This window comes from Schistocerca gregaria, chromosome 1, assembly GCF_023897955.1.
Source record: "Schistocerca gregaria isolate iqSchGreg1 chromosome 1, iqSchGreg1.2, whole genome shotgun sequence".
NCBI lineage: Eukaryota > Metazoa > Arthropoda > Insecta > Orthoptera > Acrididae > Schistocerca > Schistocerca gregaria.
In genome coordinates, this window is record NC_064920.1 from 542,830,217 (window position 1) to 542,853,794 (window position 23,578).

At 43.5% G+C, this 23,578-nt stretch overlaps 1 protein-coding gene across 1 annotated transcript in view; it reads left to right on the forward strand.

The window, feature by feature from the left end:
- LOC126359214 (alpha-taxilin) overlaps window positions 1-23,578 on the forward strand; it is a 256,645-nt gene that overhangs the window by 211,200 nt on the left and 21,867 nt on the right. Inside the window, exons 5-7 of the mRNA XM_050007614.1 lie at window positions 15,120-15,266; window positions 19,904-20,098; window positions 22,157-22,285. Of these exons, the coding sequence (XP_049863571.1) occupies window positions 15,120-15,266; window positions 19,904-20,098; window positions 22,157-22,285 (471 nt within the window). The remainder of the gene's footprint in view (window positions 1-15,119; window positions 15,267-19,903; window positions 20,099-22,156; window positions 22,286-23,578) is intronic.

Below are 23,578 nucleotides of genomic sequence, written 5' to 3' on the forward strand. Positions count from 1 at the left end.
CTACCCCCTCGGTCTGTTGGTTAAAATAAACTTTGTTCGATTTAACGCCCCTTACCCTGATTTGGCATAATTATGAGGCTGTTTTCGTCTACTCCTGTTATTTCTGATATACAATGCGGCTTCTATTTAGCTGTACTCAATTCAGTAAGGATTTGCTTGATCGCATTATCTGTTGTCTTTTCGAATGCACTCCATTCTAGCAACAAGTAATTCCATATCTACAGCTAGGAACCGAGCATGGTGGCGCAGTGGCTAGCACACTGGACTCGCATTCTTGAGGACGACGGTTCAATCCCGCCTCCGGCCATCCTGATTCCGTTATTTCCCTAAATCGCTCCAGGTGAATGCCGGGATGGTTCCTTTGAAAGTGCACGGCCGACCGATGACCTCGCTGTTTGGTTTCTTCCCCCAAGCAACCCAACCCAACTCTACCGCTAGAAAAAGCTGTCTACTATACGAAACGAAGTGCTTTGTCTGTTTGTATTTGTCTTATTTTCTTTGAACATAACCAAACATGTAACATGCAGGAACGCAAAATACGCTCTTGTGAGGTAGCACTTTCTTCCGCCGACCACTGAATTCAGGATCGATAGGCCCGTGAGTTTCGCTGAAGATGTAGGTCACTGGTCGGTGACTGTCGAGACAACAGTTCACAGCGCTGTTACCTTGTTACTATTCCATAAAGAGTTCCGCACATGTAATGTTCTTCACGTCTTTTTAGAAGGCCGTTTCCAATGTCACAGAAAAAAACTATATAGTTCCATCTAAAAGAATTCGGTATCTTTATTTGGTAGCTGCAAATGTTAAGTTTAATTTCATACGTCAGAAAACTCCCATATTTTCCGCTATAACTTAACGAAAATCACACCACGATGTATTTAGTTATTACGGATGTATTTAGAATGCCCGATATATTTAGTCATTATGGATGTATTGAGAATGCCCTATCTTAACTGCCTTTCCATATGCAATGTTAATACTAACAAGTGGATTTATTCAGCACTTACTTTGTCAGTACAGATTTCGATCAATTTCCCTCTACCTCTTAAAGTATCAGGCGTTCCATTTTGTGAAAGTTCTCGAAAGTCTAGTAAAATAGTAACAGGTACATATATAGACTATTATAGTTCGTCCTATTGCCGCTAGGTCGTGTCATTGTAATCAGTGCAAGAACACTCTGAAAGAGTTAAAAGTTGGTCTTATCAGCCATTAGCAGCAGTCAGCAGCCAGCATCTGAATTACTAAACGGCTAAAACGGTGTACTGTTCCAATCGCATCTTAATAATGCCAATCGTCTTCTCGTCATTTAGATTATACTACATGTGTCTTTAGTTTCATTAGAGCTGTGAAGACATTCTTTCTTAGGCAAATCTCTCTGTACAGAGTAACTTTTCACTATAATAAACCGCAATCTGGGGATCTGATTTCCACTCGACGGTGTATTATTCCTAATATCGTAATAGTGCATAACCTAATGAACAAACAATAAATTTACCGAAAATCTGATCTTCTAATTTTTGAAACGTCCAGTTGACAGAGACACTGACAAACTGACGACAGTCAACGAAAAGTCGCCATCAAATATACAAAAAAATGCAAAACGGATTTATGAGAAGCTGATAATCAGTTAAAATAATGCCTTTAGACCGGCTAAAACACAGTAATCAAAATCACGGATATCATAGCTACTTCCTTAATCTATCTGGGCCGGTTTAGCGCAGTGAGGTGGACAGTGATTTACAAAACCACAATGGGTGGTAGTAACTCAGATATTCTGTTACTTAATGAAAGCATCGCAGACAGTAGGCATGCTGGAATTATTACAGATCACTACTATTATATGTGCGCCCTAACACTAAACAATATTCAGCAAACAGGATCTAGACTATAGTACAGGATATACTTGTATGGATATGGTGTCTGTTCTTTCGGACATGTCCTTAAGAACAGACACCATATCCATATGAGTATATAGTTCTGGCAATACCGGCCATGACCTCCTCTTCCTGTGCGGATGCACACATATTACCCGGACTCTTACGGGACTTGGTAAGAATGTCTTCCACAAGTAATGAGTGTGTTGGCTAGGGACACTACGAATGTAGTGTGTGGATATACAAGGTGAGAATGTTTGTCTCGCGGGAGGCGTGCGCGGGACAGTCCCTACAGTCGCCCTATTCTCTGTGTCCTCGGTGGCTCAGATGGATAGAGCGTCTGCCATCTCAGCAGGAGATCCGGGTTGGAGTCCCGGTCGGAGCACACATTTTCACCTGTCCCCGTTGATATATATCAACGCCCGTCAGCAGCTGAAGGTATTAATATATAATTTTAGTAGTACAGGATTGTTGTACGCGAAATGATTTTACAAATGAGGGTAGTGTTACAAAAGTTCGAAATGATTTAGGCCATTATACTACAGCGATTGCCTTCAGATATTACTGAAGCGTTTTACGTAACTATACAGGGTGCCCACAGACCCGCTATTATTAAAAATACATAACTTTTAATCTATTTAGAGAATCGGGCTTCTATTAAAACTTTTAGCAGCTCTCAAGGCTTTCTTCCTGTGTCTTTTTTGCTGTAGATTTGATTTGTATTGCATCAAAATGGCGACAGACGAGGAGGAGGCGTATTGCGTCATCTGGTATGCAAAATCCGAATATGTGACAATGGCACTGGGGAATTATCGACGCAAATATGGGAGAGAACAGCCGGTAAAAATCAAGCATAATTAGATGGCTCAAAAACTTTAAGGAGACGGGAACTGCCAAATATCTTTCTCGAAGTAGACGTCCCCCTGTGTCCCAAGCAAGGACTGCAAGATGCGTTTCACCGCAGCCCCAGGAGTTAATTCGACGTGGATCACGCGAATTGAAGGAAGCACGGTTAACTGTTCATAAAATGTTACGTGAGCGGTTACGTTTTCTTGCATATAAAGTGCAAATAGGCTAAGCACTGACGCCAAACTATCGTCTTCTGCAGTATGCATTCGCGCGTTCCATGCAGGCCTCCATAGATGTTCACAACGACTAACTGATACAACGCCTGTTTTCAGATAAAGGAAAGTTTCACATTTCTGAACATCTAAATTGCCATAACATTAGGACTTTTGGAAAATAAAACACACTAACGTGAACATCTTCATGGTATCCCGGTGGATGTGGCATAATGCAAGATCGGGTGATAGGCCCATTTTTGTCCGTAAAGAAAACCATAACAGGAAATGTTTACCTGTGTTGTTGTTGTTGTTGTTGTTGTCTTCAGTCCTGAGACTGGTTTGATGCAGCTCTCCATGCTACTCTATCCTGTGCAACCTTCTTCATCTCCCAGTACTTACTGCAACCTACATCCTTCTGAATCTGCTTAGTGTATTCATCTCTTGGTCTCCCTCTACGATTTTTACCCTCCACGCTGCCCACCAATGCTAAATTTGTGATCCCTTGATGCCTCAAAACATGTCATACCAACCGGTCCCTTCTTTTTGTCAAGTTGTGCCACAAACTCCTCTTCTCCCCAGTTCTATTCAATACCTCCTCATTAGTTATGTGATCTACCCATCCAATCTTCAGCATGCTTCTGTAGCACCACATTTCGAAAGCTTCTATTCTCTTCTTGGCCAAACTAGTTATCGTCCATGTTTCACTTCCATACAAGGCTACACTCCATACAAATACTTTCATAAACGAATTCCTGACACTTAAATCTATAATCGATGTTAACAAATTTCTCTTCTTCAGAAACGATTTCCTTGCCATTGCCAGTCTACATTTTATATCCTCTCTACTTCGACCATCATCAGTTATTTTACTCCCTAAATAGCAAAACTCCTTTACTACTTTAAGTGTCTCATTTCCTAATCTAATTCCCTCAGCATCACCCGACTTAATTCCACTACATTCCATTATCCTCCCTGTATTTTACCCCTGCCACCTTTAGAATTTGAAAGAGAGTATTCCAATTAGCATTGTCAAAAGCTTTCTCTAAGTCTACAAATGCTAGAAACGTAGGTTTGCCTTTTCTTAATCTTTCTTCTAAGATAATTCGTAAGGTTAGTATTGCCTCACGTGTTCCAACATTTCTACGGAATCCAAACTGATCTTCCCCAAGGACCGCTTCTATCAGTTTTTTCATTCGTCTGTAAAGAATTCGTGTTAGTATTTTGCTGCTGTGACTTATTAAACGGATAGTTCGGTAACTTTCACATCTGTCAACACCTGCTTTCTTTGGGGTTGGAATTATTATATTCTTACGCAGCAGATGGTAGAGTTTTGTCATGACTGCCTCTCCCAAGGCCGTCAATAGTTCTAATGGAATGTTGTCTACTCCCGGGGCCTTTTTCGACTCAGGTCTTTCAGTGCTCGGTCAAACTCTTCACGCAGGATCTTATCTCCCATTTCGTCTTCATCTACATCCTCTTCCATTTCCATAATATTGTCCTCAAGTACATCGCCCATGTATAAACCCTCTATATACTCCTTCCACCTTTCCGCCTTCCCTTATTTGCTTAGAACTGGGTTTCCATCTGAGCTCTTGATATTCATACACGTGGTTCCCTTCTCTCCAAAGGTATCTTTAATTTTCCTGTAGGCAGTATCTATCTTACCCCTAGTGAGATAAGCTTCTACATCCTTACATTTGTCCTCTAGCCATCCCTGCTTAGCCATTTTGCACTTCCTGTCGATATCATTTTTGAGACGTTTGTATTCCATTTTGCATGCTTCGTTTACTGGGTTTTTATGTCTCCTTTCATCAATTAAATTCAATATTTCTTCTATTACCCCAGAATTTCCATTAGCCCTCGTCTTTTTACCTACTTGATCGTCTGCTTCCTTCACTACTTCATCCCTCAAAGCTACCCATTCTTCTTCTACTGTATTTCTTTCCCCCATTCCTGTGAATTGTTCCACCATGCTCTCCCTGAAACACTCTACAACCTCTGGTTCTTTCAGTCTATCCAGGTCCCATACCCTTAATTTAGCACCTTTTTGTAGTTTCTTCAGTTTTAATCTACAGGTCATAACCAATAGATTGTGGCCAGAGTCCACATCTACCCCTGGAAATGTCTTACAATTTAAAACCTGGTTCCTAAATCTGTCTTACCATTATGTAATCTATCTGATACCTTTTAGTATCTCCAGGATTCTTCCCTGTATACAACCTTCTTTTATGATTCTTGAACCAAGTATTAGCTATGATTAAGTTATGCTCTGTGCAAAATTCTACTAGACGGCTTCCTCTTTCATTTCTTCCCTCCAGTCCATATTCACCTACTACGTTTCCTTCTCTCCCTTTTCCTACTACCGAATTCCAGTCACCCATGACTATTAAATTTTCGTCTCCCTTCACTACCTGAATAATTTTTTATCTCAACATACATTTCATCAATTTCTTCATCATCTGCAGAGCTAGTTGGCATATAAACTTGTACTACTGTAGTAGGTGTGGGTTTCGTATCTATCTTAGCCACAATAATGCGTTCACTATGCTGTTTGTCGTAGCTTACCCGCATTCCTATTTTCCTATTCATTATTAAACCTACTCCTGCATTACCCCTGTTTGATTTTGTGTTTATAACCCTGTAGTCACCTGACCAGAAGTCTTGTTCCTCCTGCTACGGAACTTCACTAATTCCCACTATATCTAACTTTAACCTATCCATTTCCGTTTTTAAATTTTCTGACCTACCTGCCCGATTAAGGGATCTGATACTCCACTCTCCGATCCGTAGAACGCCAGTTTTCTTTCTCCTGATAACGACGTGCACCTGAGTAGTCCCCGCTCGGAGATCCGAATGGGGGACTATTTTTACCTCAGGAATATTTTACCCAAGAGGACGCCATCATCATTTAATCATACAGTAAAGCTGCATGCCGTCGGGAAAAATTACGGCTGTAGTTTCCCCTTGCTTTCAGCCGTTCGCAGTACCAGCACAGCAAGGCCGTTTTGGTTAATGTTACAAGGCTAGATCAGTCAATCATCGAGACTGTTGCCCTTGCAACTATTGAAAAGGCTGCTGCCCCTCTTCAGGAACCACACTTTTGTCTGGCCTCTCAACAGATACCCCTCCGTTGTGGTTGCACCTACGGTACGGCCATCTGTATCGCTGAGGCACGCAAGCCTCCCCACCAACGGCAAGGTGCATGGTTCATGATACATACTCAAATAGTTCCTGCTATCACAGATCGAAGAGCTGCAGCCGTCCATCATCTACCAGCGTGGTGGTGCATCTCCACATTGGAGTTTGAATGTGAGGGATGTGCTGAATAACACATTTCCTGAAAGGTAGACAATGCGCGATGGTCCCACGACATGGCTTGCGTACTCTCCCGATGTTACGCCCTTTGACTTCTTTTTGTTGCTTAGGCCGGTATTAAATTATCAGATTTTCTTTCACAAAGAAATGTAATCAAATATTCACCGTATATTCTTTCAGAAAGATCTTTGACTTCACAGGTTCTTCAGAATGGCCGATGAAGACATATTGCTGTGCTCTGCAGTTGCGTGTACACAACTACTTTGTATTCACGCTTGGAAGAGGAGTAGAAGAAAAGAAAAAGGAAACGCACTTGGCTGAGGCCGTGCGTTTCACGGCGAAATGGCAAAAGCATCCCACAAAATGTGCTACGGGAGCTGCACGTCGAGGATGTAAAGCCGTATGAACATTACTTGCGAATGGACGACAGTGCATTTCAATAGGAGCATAAAAAAAGTGGCTCCTCAAATTACGAGTGAGAACACACCCCAGAAATGCCGTGCCTGCGAAACAAAGACTTGCCGTAACACTGCGAGTACTTGCAACAGCAGAAAGCTGCTCTAGTTTACAGTAGGACCGCAGTGTACGTTGATGCAAATACGGGAGACGTGTGAAGCTATTTACTCCTATAAAGGAATAAAGGAGAATGATCTGAAGGCAAATAAATGTTTAGTATGTACCCGTTGAGAAACGTTTTTATTTTTACAACAGCTGTTCGTTTTCTCCTTTACATCCTTGGAGGCACATCCTGGCCGTATTTCTTCTATTTTTGTATTCTGGATGCCGCTAGTTATGCAGTGGTTCATCTGCCTCGTACATTTCTATCAGACAGATGCGGCACACCATTTAAATCTCGAAGCTGTGTTGATGAAAATTAGATACCAGGCAGCAGCAGCGGTGCTAGCGCTTGAAGCGGTTACATTTCTCCACGCACACACATCTTTGATCGAATCTAAGGTGAGGCATAGATTTAATCAAAGAAAATTTGACCAAGGTCCAACTTTGACCAAGGTCCAACTTTGACCAAGGTCCAACTTTGACCAAGGTCCAACTTTGACCAAGGTCCAACTTTGACCAAGGTCCAACTTTGACCAAGGTCCAACTTTGACCAAGGTCCAACTTTGACCAAGTTCTGTATTGCACATTCAAATTTTATTTTCCAGAGGAATTTCGTCAAACAAAATTTGATAGTGTAATACCTGCCTTATGTCCAGGATTGCGCGTACACAACACCGGATTGCGCGTACACAACACCAGTCAATGATAATGGTACCCTTCGTGCAGATATCGATTAAGCAGTCAGAACTGTTGATGCCGCAATGCTGACGCTTACATGAGCAGAACTCTGATATCACCTTGATGTTCTGCAAGCGGCGGCTGAGGCACACATTGCAGGCTTGGCATAACAGAAAAATACTTTGAGAGCTGCGAAACTTTTAACAACAAAACACGATGCTACATCTCAAGTAGTTCCCAAAGTATGATTTTCTGAAACGATAGAGGGACTTCATTGACAACGCATATTGCTCGTCCACCCTTCAGATGTCGCTCTGCATCACATCTGACACGAACTGCTCATTATTCCGTCCTTGTTAGTCACAGCTTGGCGGTATTAGTCAGTCCGACGTTCAAGATTGCCTTCAGATCATTCTCCTTTATTCCTTTACAGGAGTAAATAGCTTCACACGTCTCTCGTATTTGCATCAACGTACACTGCGGTCCTACTGTAAACTAGAGCAGCTTTCTGCTGTTGCAAGTACTAGCAGTGTTACGGCAAGGGGACCTTCTGGGAGGTGCATCTTATGAGCTCCCACTTCGCATGCTTATAGTGTGGGTAGGCACCTATCACACCCTAAAATTGTACGTGCCAATGTGGCCTCGTTAACGTTTCGGCAGCTCTGTATATAAAGAAAAGTTTTACTATTTTGGCTAGTGAGCGAGTAGCCGAGTGGCAAGCGAGTGAGACTCCTGTCCAGGCGACCCTGGTTCGAGACCCATTTTATTTATTTCTATGTTGGAGGCAGAAACAAACAGAGATACTTGATAGTACAGTGTAAAAATTAAGTAACGTACGCAAATGACAATAAAAACATCAACTTGTATAAAACATTTTCCCACAATACCCGTCACTTGTATAATTTGATTTTATGATCATAAGTCTCTTTGTCCGAACCTTTCGACAATAGGAAATCGCTATGTGAGAGCCACTTATTGCAAGTCGCCACTGGGGTTATGGAATTACATGTACGTATTAAATCGAGCACCCCCTGTTGATAAGGAGCCCCCAACCCCCACTGTAATTCAGCTGTATGATAATGAGGAATGCGGATGTAAACTGAACAGGTGGATGGCCCTGACAAATGAATCATAGATGTAGTTCTTGTTTTAAATTAATGATTGTGGGTATATGGGAGGGTACGAGCATCCTTTTTTCCCCCTTCTGACTGGTTTGACGCGGCCCGCCACAAATTCCTCTCCTGTGCCAACCTCTTCATCTCAGAGCACTACACATGTAACCTACGTCCTCAATTATTTGATGGATGTATTCCAATCTCTGTCTTACTCTACAGCTTTTTCCCTCCACAGCTCCCTCTGGTACCATGGAAGTCATTACCTGGTATTTCATCAGATGTGCTATCATCATGTCCTTTCTCCTTGTCAGTGTTTTCCACATACTCCTTTCCTCTCCGATTCTGCGCAGAGCCTACTCATTCCTTACCTTACCAGTCCACCTAGTTTTCAACTTTCATATGTAGCACCACATCTCGACTGCTTCGATTCTCTTCTGTTTCGGTTTTCCCACACTCCATGTACCAATGCTGTGCTCGAGACGTACATTCTGAGAAATTTCTTCCTCAAATTAAAACCTACGACACTAGTAGACTTCTCTTGACCAGGAATGCCCTGTTCACCAGTGCTAGTCTGCTTTTTATACCCTCCTTGCTCCGTCGTCATTGGTTACTTTGCTGCCTAGGTCGTAGAAATATTTGATTTCATCTACTTCGTGACCATCGATCCTGATATCAAGTTTCTCGCTCTTCTTATTTCTGCTACTTCTCATTACTTTAGTCTTTCTTCTGTTTACTTACAATCCATATTCTGTACTCATTAGATTGTTCATTCCTTTCAGCAGATAATGTAATTCTTGTTCCCTTTCGTTTAGGACAGTAATGTCTTCAGCGAATCGTATATTGATATCCTTTCACCTTGAATTTCATTTCCACTCCTGAACCTTTCTTTTTTATTTCCATCATTGCTTCTTCGATGTACAGATTGAACAGTAAGGGGCGAAAGACTACAACCCTGTCTTACACCCTTTTTAATCTGAGCGCTTCGTTTTTGATCGTCCTTTCTTATTATTATCTCTTGGCTCTTCTACATATTGTGTGTTACCCGTCTATGCCTATAGCTTACCCCTATTTTTCTCAGAATCTAGATCTTGCACCATTTTACGCTGTCGAACGCCTTTTCCAGGTCGACAAACCCTATCACTGTGTCTTGATTTTTCTTTAGTCTTTCTTCCATTATCAACCGCAATGTCAGAATTGTCTCTCTCGTGTGTCTACCTTTTCCAAAACCAAACTCGTCGTCATCTAGCACATCCTCAGTTTTCTTTTCAATTCATCTGTATATTATTCTTGTCAGCGACTTGGATGCATGAGCTGTTAAGCTGATTGTGTGATAATTATCGCACTTTTCAGCTCCTGCAGTCGTCGGAATTGTGTGGATGATGTTTTCCCGAAAGTCAGATGGTATGTCGCCAGATACATACATTCTACACACCAACGCGATTAGTCGTTTTGTTGCAACTTCTCCCCAATGATTTTAGAATTTGTGGTGGTATGTTACGAGTATCTATCCCTTCTGCCTTATTTGATCTAAGTCCTCCAAAGCTATCTCAAATTCTAATTCTAATACCTGATCCCCTGCCTTTTCTACATCGACACCTGTTTCTTCGTCCATCACATCAGACAAGTCTTCCACTTAATAGAGGCTTCAATGTACTCTTTCACCAAACGAGGTGAAAATTCGGGAGGACGACGATTCAAACCCGCGTCCAGCCATCCTGATTTAGGTTTTCCGTGATTTCCCTAAATCGATTGAATCAAATGCCGGAATGGTTCCTTTGAAATAGCACGGCCGACTTCCTTTCCCATCCTTCCCTAAACCGATGGGACCGTTGACCTCGCTATTTGCCCCCCCCCCCCTCCTCCAAATCAACCAACTAATGGTCTCTTTCCACCTATCCGTTCTATCTTCTGCGTTTAACAGTAGAAGTCCCGTTGCACTCTTAATGTTATCATCCGTGCTTTTAATGTCACCGAAAGTTATTATGACTTTACTGTATGTTGAGTCAGTCCACTCGACAATCATATCGTTTCCAATTTCTTAACATTTTTCATGCAAGCATTTCGTCCTAGCTTCCCTGCATTCCTATTTATTTCATTCCTCAGCGACTTGTATTTTTGTATTCCCGAGTTTCCGTGATAATTTTTGTACTTCCTTGTTTCATCGATCAATTGAAGTATTTCTTCTGTTACCCATGGCTTCATTGCAGTTACCTTCTTTGTACCATTGTTTTTCTTTCCAACTTCTGTGATTGCCCTTTTTAGAGATGTCCATGTCTTCAACTGTACTGCCTTCTGAGCTTTTCCTTATTGCTGTATCTATAGCCTTAAAGATGATCTGCTCCTGGGTACGCCTTACAATCCAGTATCTGATTTCGGAATCTCTGCCTGACCATGATGTACTGCAACTGAAATCTTCTCACATCATACGGTCTTTCCCAAATATACCTCCTCCTCTTGTGATTCTTGAGCGGAGTAGTAGCTATTACGGGCTGAAATTTATTACAGAACTCAATTAGTCTTCTCCTCTCTCATTTCTTGTCCCTAGCCCGTATTCTCCGGTAACCTTTTCTTCTACTCCTCCCTCTACAACTGCATTCCAGTCTCCCAAGACTATTAGATTTTCATCTCCCTGTACGTACTGTACTATCCTTTCAGTACCCTCAAATGCTTTCTCTATCTTTTCATGTTCAGCGTGCGACGTAGGCATGCATACCTGAACTATCGTTATCGTTAACGGTGTCGATTTGCTGTCGATTCTAATAAGAACAACCCTGTCACTGAACTGTTCACAGTGCCCTACCTTCCTATTCACAATGAATTCTACTCCCGTTATACCATTTTCTGCTGCTGTTGATATTACCCTATCTCATTTCTTCTGACTTTCCACGCCCCGACTCGTAGAACGTTATCCTTTCGTTGATTATTCAATCTTTATCTCAATTACCTCTCCCTTGGTAGTCCCCTCCCGGAGAACCGAACGGGGGCTATATCAGAAATTTTGCCCATGGAGAGGTCATCATGACACATCTTCAGTTACATGGCACATGTCCTGTGGATAGACGTTGTGTGTCTTTCACACAGTGGTTTGCATTCCTTCTGGATCGCCATGCCGTTGATCATTGCCGATTCTTCCGCCTTTAGAGGCAGTTTCCCAACCCAAGGACAAAATTGTCCTGAACCTCTGTCCGCTCCTCCGCCCTCTTTGACAAGGCCGTTGGCACAATGAGTGTGACTTCTTATGCCGGAAGTCTTCAGCCGCCAATGCTGGTCATTAATCAAAAGGACGGAATCTGAACCCGTGAAAATTAGTCTCTTGTGATACTGGATCGCAAAGTATACCACGAGGAGGAATAAAGGTTGTACTTAATCGAATAGCAAATGTGGTGTCGGATTGACCATGGTGATTGCGTCTATTCTGAAAAGTTGAAGGGGTCAAGCATGCAAGGAGACCAGACAGAAAGCCATGCCCGTGGCATCAACTATGATGCGTGAGACATGGAAGTGCCTAGTTATGTGAAGCATAGAAACGCGCCTAATCCCACGTCAGTGTTACAGACTCGCCCCATTATTGCATGAACTTACACTTAATGTGTGGTTGGGTGGCGAACTGTCACTACAGCAGGGGGTGGACTGCAGAAAGCCGTCACGCATGTGGCTAATTTCGAATGTCCAGTATCGAAACCCCTGTCTAGAATTATGCTAAAACTTTCCCTTAGCCGCACCTTCGCGCGCAATGCTACCAAAATTGCGCATGAGCCAATCTGAAGGATTGTCTGAATCTTGGCCAATGAAAGTCTACATGAAACTTGCTGGAAGGTTAAAACTGTGTGCCGGACCGAGACACGAATTCGGAACCTTTGACCTTCGCCTTCCGCGGTCATGTCCTCTACCAACTGAGCTACCCAAGCACGACTCGCAACACGTCCACTAGTGCCTCATCTCGTCGTTCTTGGGTAGCTCAGTTGGCAGAACACTTGCCGCGAAAGGGAAAGGACCCGAGTTAGAGTCCCAGTCCAGATCGCAGTGTCAGTCTGACAGGAACTTTCTTATCAGCTCACAATCCGCTGCAGAGTGCAGATTTCCTTCTGGAAAGTTTACGTCTGTGACATTTCTCTCCGTTATACCGGATTTTTGGTATAGCTGTATCCAACAGTACCATTTAGATTAGGCAGAGCAATTGTTGGGAGACCGCTGCTTCATTAAGTGAGAGTTACAACGGATGCCAGAACTGTTTCTAAAGTTTCCGAACCCATGGGACAGAACTCCATGTGAACTGTGCCTAACCTGTCGCGCCAGCACGGCTTCGGCAGACTATAAAAGTTGACGCTTAATGGTGCTATGCATTTCCCACGTTATGAACCGATCTTATCATGCTAGGCAGGCCGGTGGCGCTCACTGTTCAGACCGACCTCCGGTCCCATCTGTCCACCTTGCGTGTGTTCCCCTGCATTCGTGAGACGCGCCTTTGATAAATGGCATAGCGTCGCGGTGACTGCAAGAGGATGCCTTAAGCGGCACATTTTTTTTCTCCGCCTGGGGACTGGATGTTTGTGTTGTCCTCATCATTTCAAAAGTGGCGAGACTGGACAGTGAAAAGAGTGGGAATTTGTACTGACGCTGATACCCATGTAGTTGAGCGCCCCACAAACCAAAAATCATCATCATTGTCATTACGCTGCGATTGCTGACACCCCCCCCCCCCACCACCACCACCACGGTGTGGCAGAACAGCCCAGACCCCGGTCCGTTTCGGGCCCCCAGTCGTAACTTCCTCTCTTGCCGTCCTAAAGTAACTGCTGCTGCGATCATTAACTACGCACAGACTCACTTCAGAAAGAAACATTACAAAATAGGAAAGCGTGAACCACGTAATCGTCATTCCTGCAGCATATACAAATGAAATGGACATTGTGCATGCCCTGTCTTATCAACAGAAGATGTCCGTATCACATTATGAAATTAATTCGTGTGCTGAACCTGCGCTTTCCATGCAGTTGAATAGAGAGCGCTGGGTCTCCAGCCTTGAACGAGATAGCGTGGCTTTATAGACTTGCTCAGACTATAAGCATCCCTCAGAGAATGATTTCAAGCTATGACCATGTGACCATGCAACTGATGTTATCAGTGGTTGTAACCACGCAAACCTGTTCACTGAACCAATATACCATATGGACGACAGTGGAACATTGATTCGATATGGTGAGACGGAAAACATTGAAGATCTGCCTTGTAGTGGGTACCCACGGTCACTGCACCAATTGATGGCTGCTATTTGCACTTCATGGCTCGTAAGAGCCAGGAGAAGGATGCAACAGTACTGTAAGCTGCATTTTTGAAGGTGTATGTCGAACCATACATTATGAAAGTATATCCACACAATGAATTTGATTTGTAAATGTCCTTTACGAAAAACAGTACAAACTCCGCAACACTACTATGGGCGAAGATGGAACACTTCGACAGGAACCTGGATTATTCGCGTCTGGTTGTTGTCACTCAGCGGTGACCGATTTTTCTGACACCTGATCATTGTTGTATAAGAGTGTGACTCAACCCTATGGCGGGGCTGGTGGCTTGACTGCAGGTTGAGGAGCTCCTTTCTTCGCTGCGACACTAGGGTTGGGATAAGCGCGCCAGCCGCCTTTTGCCACATTACAAATCCCGATATTCATTTGATAGAAGGCTGAGTGGGCGTGGGACCATCCTGGAGGGACTGAAACGAGGAAAAATCGCTGCCCCTGCATAGGATTGAGCGTGAATTTCCAGGACCAGAGTCTAGTGGTTTAACCACTAGACGACCACAGCCAGTATGAGAGTGTGGATATGCCCAATTACAAATGCACGTGTGAGGAATAGCGTACCATGTGTGAAGCAGTGATGTGGATCAGTACCATGTCAGTTACGTATCACATATGGACGTCGGATCCCTCTTATTTCATCTCATCGCTGTCAATGGTAATTTGAAGGATGTGCGGTGCAGCGAAAGAATCTTCCAACCTACTGTCCAGACCTACAGCTAATATCTCGGCGATAATGCACAAGCACACCGACGCCGCATCAGGAGCGTATTCCTCGGGAAGGCAGGAATTTACCGAATCGAATGACCTGTGGTAACTGCTGACATGAAACTGACTGAACATGCTTGGGACCAGTTGAGGGTACACTGCTCGCAAATAAGATAACCTTAGAAGGACCATCATCGAAGAGCAGCACATCGCGATCAACATCTGGACACCGCACAAAGAGCACCCAAGCATATTACACTGAACGGAGTGCAGCATTACAGTATTCAGTGTTACCCAGCAGGACTCAGACGTACGATGTCTACTTTGGAACTGATTTTATGTAATAGTGAAATTATGTTTTTGGTTTCGTAGAGGTTATTCATTCATTCATTCCCTGCTCCCCTTGAAAGTGAACTCCCTCACGTGCGCAGACGTCCATCTGGTGTAAAACTTGTTTTGTGCTGTAAACTTGTAGTAAAGTCACGAGGGGTGGCGCCGTGTGTGTTGCAGGAGGTGGAGGCCCAGCTGGAGGAGCAGCTGGTGAGCACGCAGAAGGAGCGCGACCACACGCAGGTGGAGCTGCACAAGGCCATGCGGGCCCGCACACAGCTCGAGAGCCTCTGCCGCGAGCTGCAGAAGCAGAACAAGGCCATCAAGGTACGGCAAGCACCCCATGCCTACTCTCTCTTATCTACGTGTATTGTTTCATTTCAGTGTCGTATGTGCACTACTTACTAATTTCTGTCGATGCACAGTGTATAAAGTCATAGGCTTTTGGTCTGAAGGCTGGTTTGCTGCAGCTCTCCACACCGATCTATCCTGTGCAAGCCCTTTCATGGCTGCAGTCGCAGCCTATATTCAATTGAATATTCTTACTGCAACCAATCCTTGGTCTCCCACTTACCCTTCTCTCTGTTATCAAATTAGCTACTCCTTGACGCCTTAGGACTCTATCAACCTGTCCCTAGCTTTAGCCAAACTGTACTATAAAGCTCTTTTCTTCACGATTCTATTCACTACCATCTTATTAATTTTTGATCAACCCATCGAATCTCCAGCCTTCCTCTGTAGCATCACATATCAAATGCTTCTATTCTGTTCTTGTCTCTACTCTTAATTGTCACACTTCACTTCTATATAAAGTTGCAGTTCGACAAATACATTCAAAGACAAAAAAAACTCACCACGCAGGAATGGGACTGTAATAGGTGTATGTGATGTACATGTACAGACGAACAACTGATTATAATTTCAGAAAATTTGGTTGATTAATTCAAGAGAAAGAGTGTCACAAATTGAGCAAGTCAGTAACACTGAGGTCCGTTTCTGGCTCTTATACAAGCATATAATCGGCTTGGCATTCATTGGTAAAGTTGTTGGGTATCCTCTTGAGGGATATCGTGTCAAATTCTGTTCGGTTAGCGCGTTACATCGTCAAAATCCCAAGATGGCAAGATGGTTAGAGGGCATTGCCCATAATGGTCCAAACGTTCTCCAATGGGGAGAGATCTAGCGACCTTGCTGGACAACTTGAGACTTGCAAGCGCGAAAACAAACAGCAGAAACTCTTGCCCAGTGCGAGCATGAATTAACTTGCCGAAATGTAAACCCAGGATGGTTTCCATGAAGCACAACATACAGGGTTTAGAATATCGTCAACGTACCGCTGAGCTGCAAGGGTGCAGCGGATGACAACTGTAGGGATCCTGCTATGAAAAGAAGTGGTACCCGGGGCCACTGCTCCTGGTTGTCGGGTCGTATGCCGCGCGACAGTTAGATTGATATCACACCACTCTCCGCGGCGTCTCCAGACCCGTCTTCATTGGCCATTGGGCCTAAACCCGAAGCGGGACTCATCACTAAAGACAGTTCTAGTCCAGTCAATGACATTCCAGGCCGAAGACGTCTCTGGAGAAGTCCAGGATAGTGATGGGATACCAACCAGACTGTCGTCCGCCGTATGGTCCAACAACCAGGAGCGGTGATCTGGGGCCATTTAATTTCATAGCAGGACCCCTTCGGTTGTCATCTGTGGCAGTTTTACAGTACAACGGTAGGTTGACGGTATTCTAAGCCCCGTTTTGTTGCCCTTCATGGCAAGTCAATCTGGGCTTACATTTTAGCAATATAATTGCCGCCCAAACACGGCGAGAGTTTCTGCTGCTTGTCTTCAACCGTACCAAACCCTACCTTCTCCAGAAAGCTCGCCGGAACTCTCCCGAAATGAGATTATTTGCAACGTTATGGATAGTTCCCTCCAACCATCTCGGGATTTTGACGGTGTAACACGTCAGTTGGACAAAATTTGGCACAATATAACACGGGAGGACATCCAAAAACTCTATCAATCGATTCCAAGCCGCATAATTGCAGCATAAGGGTCAGAGGTGGACCAATGCTTTATTGAATTGCTCAATTTATCAAGCTGTTTCTCTTGAATAAGTCATCAACCATCTCTGGAAATGTAATCATTTGCTTGTCTGCACATGTACGTCATCACATCTACCGATTTCCATCCCGTTCTAATAATTGCTTCGTGTTGCACCTATTTTTTCCCTTGAGAGTTTAGTTCCAGAAAAAAAACCAGTAACACTTAAATTTATATTAGAAGTTACCATTTTTCACTTTTCACTAAATTCTTACTTGCTTTTGCCAGTTCACATTTTATATCCTGTTTTACTTCTGTCATCGTCAACCATTTTCTACCGAAAACTAAAATTCAGCCTACGCTTTTAGCGGTTGATTTGCTACGCTAGTTCTTTGAACATGATTTAATTAGGATACTTTCCATTAGCCGCTGTTTCACTTTTGTTGATATTAATCTTTCAACGTCCTTTCGAGGCGCTATCCATTCCATTTATCTGATTTCCAAGTCCTCTGTCGTCTCCGACAGAATTAAGATATTATCACTGAATCATAAAGTTCATGTTTCTTTTCTCTGAACTTTAATTCATTTTCGATCATCATCTTTGGATACTCTTACTGCTTGCACTATGTTAGGATTTAACTACGCTGATGTTAAGTTTCTTTCCAACTGCTTTTTACTACGGAAATTTAGGCAACAGCTTTCCTTTGTTCACTTGTTATATAAAAAAGAACATTGCAGAGAGATATATTTTTTAAAAAACAATATTGGTTACGCATACTTTATATTTGTATTAATATAACCACATTAAATTTCATTAAGAGTTGTTTCATTAACTTCCAGAAGCTATCGTTAAAACGCAAAAGGATAAAATGCTTTGAAAACAACTTCTAATAATTACTGAAGTTGTTTAATCTTATATTTAAGTCTACATTTTTCAAACACTCTTTATTCTCTTTCGCAAAAGAAAAGAAGTCATGCAAACACTTTCCCTACAAACAAACACAAACAAAATGGTAAGTTGTTCAATTTATTTGTAGTGTGGTGTCTAATTGCGCTGTTTCATACTAAGTACAACCAATAACAAAACTATAACTGGATCATTATCAGGTGGCGATACGACAGTACATTCAGCGAAATATTTTTTTATTTCGTTTTATTTATTTATTTTTTTGGTACTGAAAAGTTTGCTTAAAATAGCATAGGAAGACGGTGTGGCAAAGAAAACACACTAATACGAAAAGCGTTCTTTTGTGATTTTTATGGAAAAAGTAATATTACCCGAAAAAGTTATTTCAGAAACAGATATAGATTTATATGTGAAAGGTTTAACATCAATTGGTTTCTTTAGAGGCGTTGGAGATGACAGAAATCACAAATTATGGACGCATGTCCTCTACAGGGTGGTCAGAAACAGTGTGAAGAGCTTGCAGAGGTTTTGCAGGGATTTCGAATCGTTATTGTATTGTGTAGTCTCCATAATTTCCAAAAATAGCACCTCTTTTACGAAAGTTGCATCTACAGAAGAAAGTTCGTAGCTACTCCTAGTTTAGTTTGTTCCTCTTTGTCGTTCACGGCGAAAAGACGTCAATAAAGACACCATTTACTTTTTCACATCGTGTATATTGCTTTCTGACTGCGGTTCGTAGGAACTTATAAACATTTCCATCCACTCTATCAGCTTTATTGGCTCTCCATATTTCGCTCTATTCTCCAGTAGTTTTAAACACAATAAATAGAAATCCTTAGCGAGCAGAGAAGACACTGATTTCTGAAACTAAGTTTTTCGGGACAAGTCGCATTCGGTACATTCTATTGACTGGTTTCGCTCTTTAATTTAACAATCACTTACTGTACTTTAAACTATATATTCCAGAGTTTATGATGATGTTCCTGTTAAATTAAAGAACGAAACCCTGTCTATAAAACACAGTAATTGCGACAGGTGGCTGTCCTGAAAACATTAGATACATAGCCGTTCTAGAGATACAACAAATCGCTAGCAAACCAACAAACATTCGACCGTCGTCCACACTAGGACAGCGGTCCCAACGCAACCAACAACAACACTTTGATGTTATCGCCAGTAGACCAAACCGCAACCAAGGCCAACCGCTTCGTTGGCTCCGATTTACGCCCGTACACGCAAAGAAACTATCGACCTTCGAAACGGTTGGCTGTCGTTCGTTGGTCTAGTGTGTACGTGCCTTAAAGCTATAACTGATGTAACACATGGCCATTCCTTTGAAGACAGCGCACAGTCTGCACTTCCCCTGCACTGTGTAGTGAGTGACACCTGAGCGACGCATTTTACCGTGAGCGTTCACTACACAGGCAGCGACCAATTGTGAGCGCTCGTGTTAGCCTCTTGAACATGCCTGATGTGGATGACAGCGCACGAGCCTCAGCCTTTGGCTCTGGTTCGATCCTTAGTACCGCCCCATGTCCAATTTTTATATCAGACTCTTGTTTGGTTTGAGGAAACTGAACGAAGAACACGTTTGGCGACTTCGTGTCTGGTCAGCCGCTTGAATTTGCGCGCAAATGGCCTGACCGGCTAACTTCAGTGCTAATTAACTCGGAAAGGGCGCAAGGTATTTACTTTTTTTCTTAAGTTATTTCTTAGCACAACTACCTGGCGACACCCTTACAAGTTATTCAGACTTTTCTGACCATCCTGTAGAGACATGTCCGGAAATTGATAATTGTACGAGTACATCCGGCTTTGCGGGTGATGTGTGGTGCCGGTTGCAGCTTGGCTGTACTCGTGAAAGTTTCTCGGTTGTCGGACGTGTGTTCGATTCCTTCTGTTTGTCGATACTGGCATCATTGATTTATACTGGTATCGCACTTAGGGGTGTCTGCATGTGCCGCAGCCACTCGGCTATAGTTTGTCCGAGTGAGTGAAGTGGTGTCCGGTTGGCCGCAGGATGAGAACCTGCAGAGGATCCGCGAGGAGGAGGCGCGGCACCGCGAGATGACGGACAAGTTCCAGAAGATGCTGGCCGAGATGAGCGCGCAGGTGCACGTCAACAACAGCAGCACCAGCCAGCTGCGCGACGACAACTGCGAGCTGCAGCGCCGCTTCCAGCAGCTCGTCGAGCAGCAGCGCCTCCGCGACCAGGTGCGTCACCTCCTCCACACCTGACACTGCCTTCATACAACAGCATTCGTAGCGAGCTTTATTTCACAAATTATAAAATTACGCACAGTTCCATTACAATAACAGGAAACTTTTCCATGTATAAATAAGCACATCCGACAATAACCAGTCATCCGCAGGAGACATACTGCCCAACACCACCTCTAGCCTAGTTGTGTTGGTACCTCTGTCAACGCTTTCCAGCTAGAGGTTCTTCGTTTGTAGTTGAGTGGTTGACCTTTTACCTGATCTATCAACCACTGTAGTCTGTCTTACTCTAGTCAACTGTTTGCTCTGCTCCTTTTAAATGTCCTCTATTTTGTGTTATTGCAGTATTCATTTTAGCTCTGTACCCCTTGATGTTCCCTCCCTCTGGGTGCAGAGGTTACGCTTTTACTGTATAGGCCCTTTACAAGTGTGTGTGTTTGGAACAGGGGACTGATGACCTCGATGTTTAGCCCCCATCAAACCCCAAAACAAACCAACCAACCAACCAGTAGAGACACCAAGTTGCGGGCATATTGATTCATACGTTTCACCTGCTGTTCCAAATACCCCCAGAAATTTTTCATCAGAAATGAGACTACTTTATTTTGTGGGAAAGCCGAGGTGCAAGAGTCTTCGTCAAACAGGAATATATGCGGTGCAGTACTGTATGGAAACTGCTGATTTCCTCTTATTGCCGGTGGTGTCCACAGCACTCCCACCGCGAAGATGTAGAAAGATCAACACTTGGTCACCAAGAATGTTACAGTAAATATATTTCTTTATGCTCACGGTAGCCTGAATGAGTGGGCCCAAATTTTAGCTCGAAAAACAACCATAAAAAAATCAGAGAACCACCTCTGGTCTGAACTACTCTCCACCCGCCACAGGTTTAAACGCCTCATCTGGCAGTCAGTGCACTCGATGCGCTATTATAGGGCAACTGCAGAACTACAAATCCTCTCAACACACTGTTGAACAGTCATTCTGTCCTCAGCGACCACTAATGGGAATTTTACAAAAACCCAATAGCCTTCACTCCCCGTTGTTTCAGAAATATTAGTTTGCCATTTCCCTTGTACATCTTCTGAGATGATTCTGAGTATCACACACTAAGCCAGTAATAGGAACATTCAGTGAAGATTACGCTATACCATTTTTCAACTGATTGTCACCTTTTTCGACACCTATCCAGATGTGCACTTGGCGTTGTTGGTCACGTGGAACTTCCACTGGTGTGACGGCACAGTTGCTCACATGAAAGCTACTGCTGCGTTGTTGTCCTTTCTAGACATTGGAATGTCCTGTTGTTCTTTCAGGTCAGTCTTGTATAGTGTTTAGGGGGATGTTCCAATTTGTGTGGCCACTGATGTCATTCACATTGTACCATAGATACAGTTTGGCTCCACATACAAGTTCAGTCCCAGTTACGATCATAAGGACCAAATTATCCACCATCTGTAGAATGGTGAAAGCACCCTTTCTGTTTGCATTGGCCCCACAAATTCGTTTAACAAGAAAACTCTTACATCTCCTCATAGGCAGCGTTATCTAAGCTGAGACAGATTTGACTTAAACAGCAGCTACAGACTGCATCTGAGGGATTATTATGGCGCCGGGACCAGAGCAGTGTTGAAGGGGCCGGAACTGTTCACTCAGCAGCGACCACCCCCTTCGGACAACTCTGTAAGTGTTCGACCATTGTCGAGTCACAGATAGCAGCAATAGCCACAAATTTCAGCACTCGAAGTAACTATACACAAAAGCTCTCATAACTCATCGACCAGGTCCAGTGATATTGGAGTATGTACTCTACACAAAACCACGACGCCCCCTATTTGTTGCAGCTGTTTCCTACTGAGGTATGTTCCTCACGCACTACTCGCAACTACATAATGATCTTATTACATAAGATCTGTTTTGCTGTATATCATAATTATCAATATGGCACTACACAATAGTTGAAATAACGATTTTCTTCACAGTAATGCACCCTACGTTTTCTTTAGTGTACTGTATGTTGGAGAGGAACTCACGGCGTCTCGTATGTTCCAGCAAGTGGAGAAGATGTCGAAGCAGCTTGAGCTGGAGACGCAGCTGCACAACGCCCAGATGGCAGAGCTGAGGATGCAGGCCAACCTGGAGAAGGAACAGCTGCTCAGGGAGAAGCAGCAGCTGCTCAACGTGAGTACGACCCTCCATCAGCACTGAGCGTTTCGACACACCGCGAAATTCACAGTTTCGCCATTTAGCAGCGGGCCATAGCGGGGCGACGCGGTGGTTGAGATACTGGATTTATGTAGTGTTAAGTGACTATGATGGATATGCCTGTTGCCACGGGATCATAATAAGCCGGGAGGTAAATGCACACACTTCAGACGGGAGAAAAATTACTCTGTAAAGGCAATGAACATTGGAGTAAAAGATCATCACTAGGCTACACCAAAAATAAAGATATCATGTCTGCAATTCGAATTAGAACATTTATTTAGTATCAGTATCAAGCGAGTAGCATATGAAACGCGAGTCTATGAGGAATGTCAATAGTACAAGCTGCCACACCAAAATATTACGTAAACTGTGTGTTGTTGTACATAATCTTCTAAGATTAAACTATCACTGACGGAAACTCATTGCCCATGGAACGCAGATAGTGAAATTCCGAAAAAACTTTAAATGAAATCATTGCATTCTCTAGGCAAACAAGTAGAATGACCCACGAGTCCCACAGCCTTTCTCCGTGGTCCTCAGCAAAGCGCAGTAACACTCACCCCCCCCCCCCCCCCCCCGTCCTTCCTTTACATTTATTTCATAAAGACCTATAATGTAATTAAATTTAGGCTACCATCGTGAACTGGCGATCCAAAACTGCGAGAATCGTATTACACTTCTGGACATTAAAACTGCAACACCATGATAGCAAAGAAACAAGCGTCAAATTGGCAGGGAGTCTACTGCATGTAGGGTTTGCAGATGTTAAGCATTTTAGCCCAGCTGCACAGAGATTACACAGCGTGCTTCTAATTGAGAAATCACATTTGAATGTTGCTTTGTGAGATCATGTTAAGCTTTCTACCAGCATATTTTAGAAGTTGGCAATAGCACTGTTGTAGCCAGTTGCAACTGCTGCTCGCATCGGTAGGGATTCCGGGACTGTCATGCCAACCTGGAATTTAGGGCTCAGGAGAGCCATACCAAACTTCATGGAGGATCTCGACAGTTCCATACGACTATCGCCTGAGAGGATATATATTGTTCATTCGGCCGTGCAGGATCGCACAATCAACTTCATGAAACGATCTTGGTCAAACCAAGACAAGTATCCACAGGGAGAGTGCGACGACGTCCGAAGCACAATGGACTGGCAGGGTGGCGACCACGCCTCAGCAGAGCGCTGCGCGCCAGCTGTAGTGCACCCAACGTCAGCACTGGATGCAAGTGTGGCGCCACGTCGGCTTTTCAGACGAGTCCTCTGTG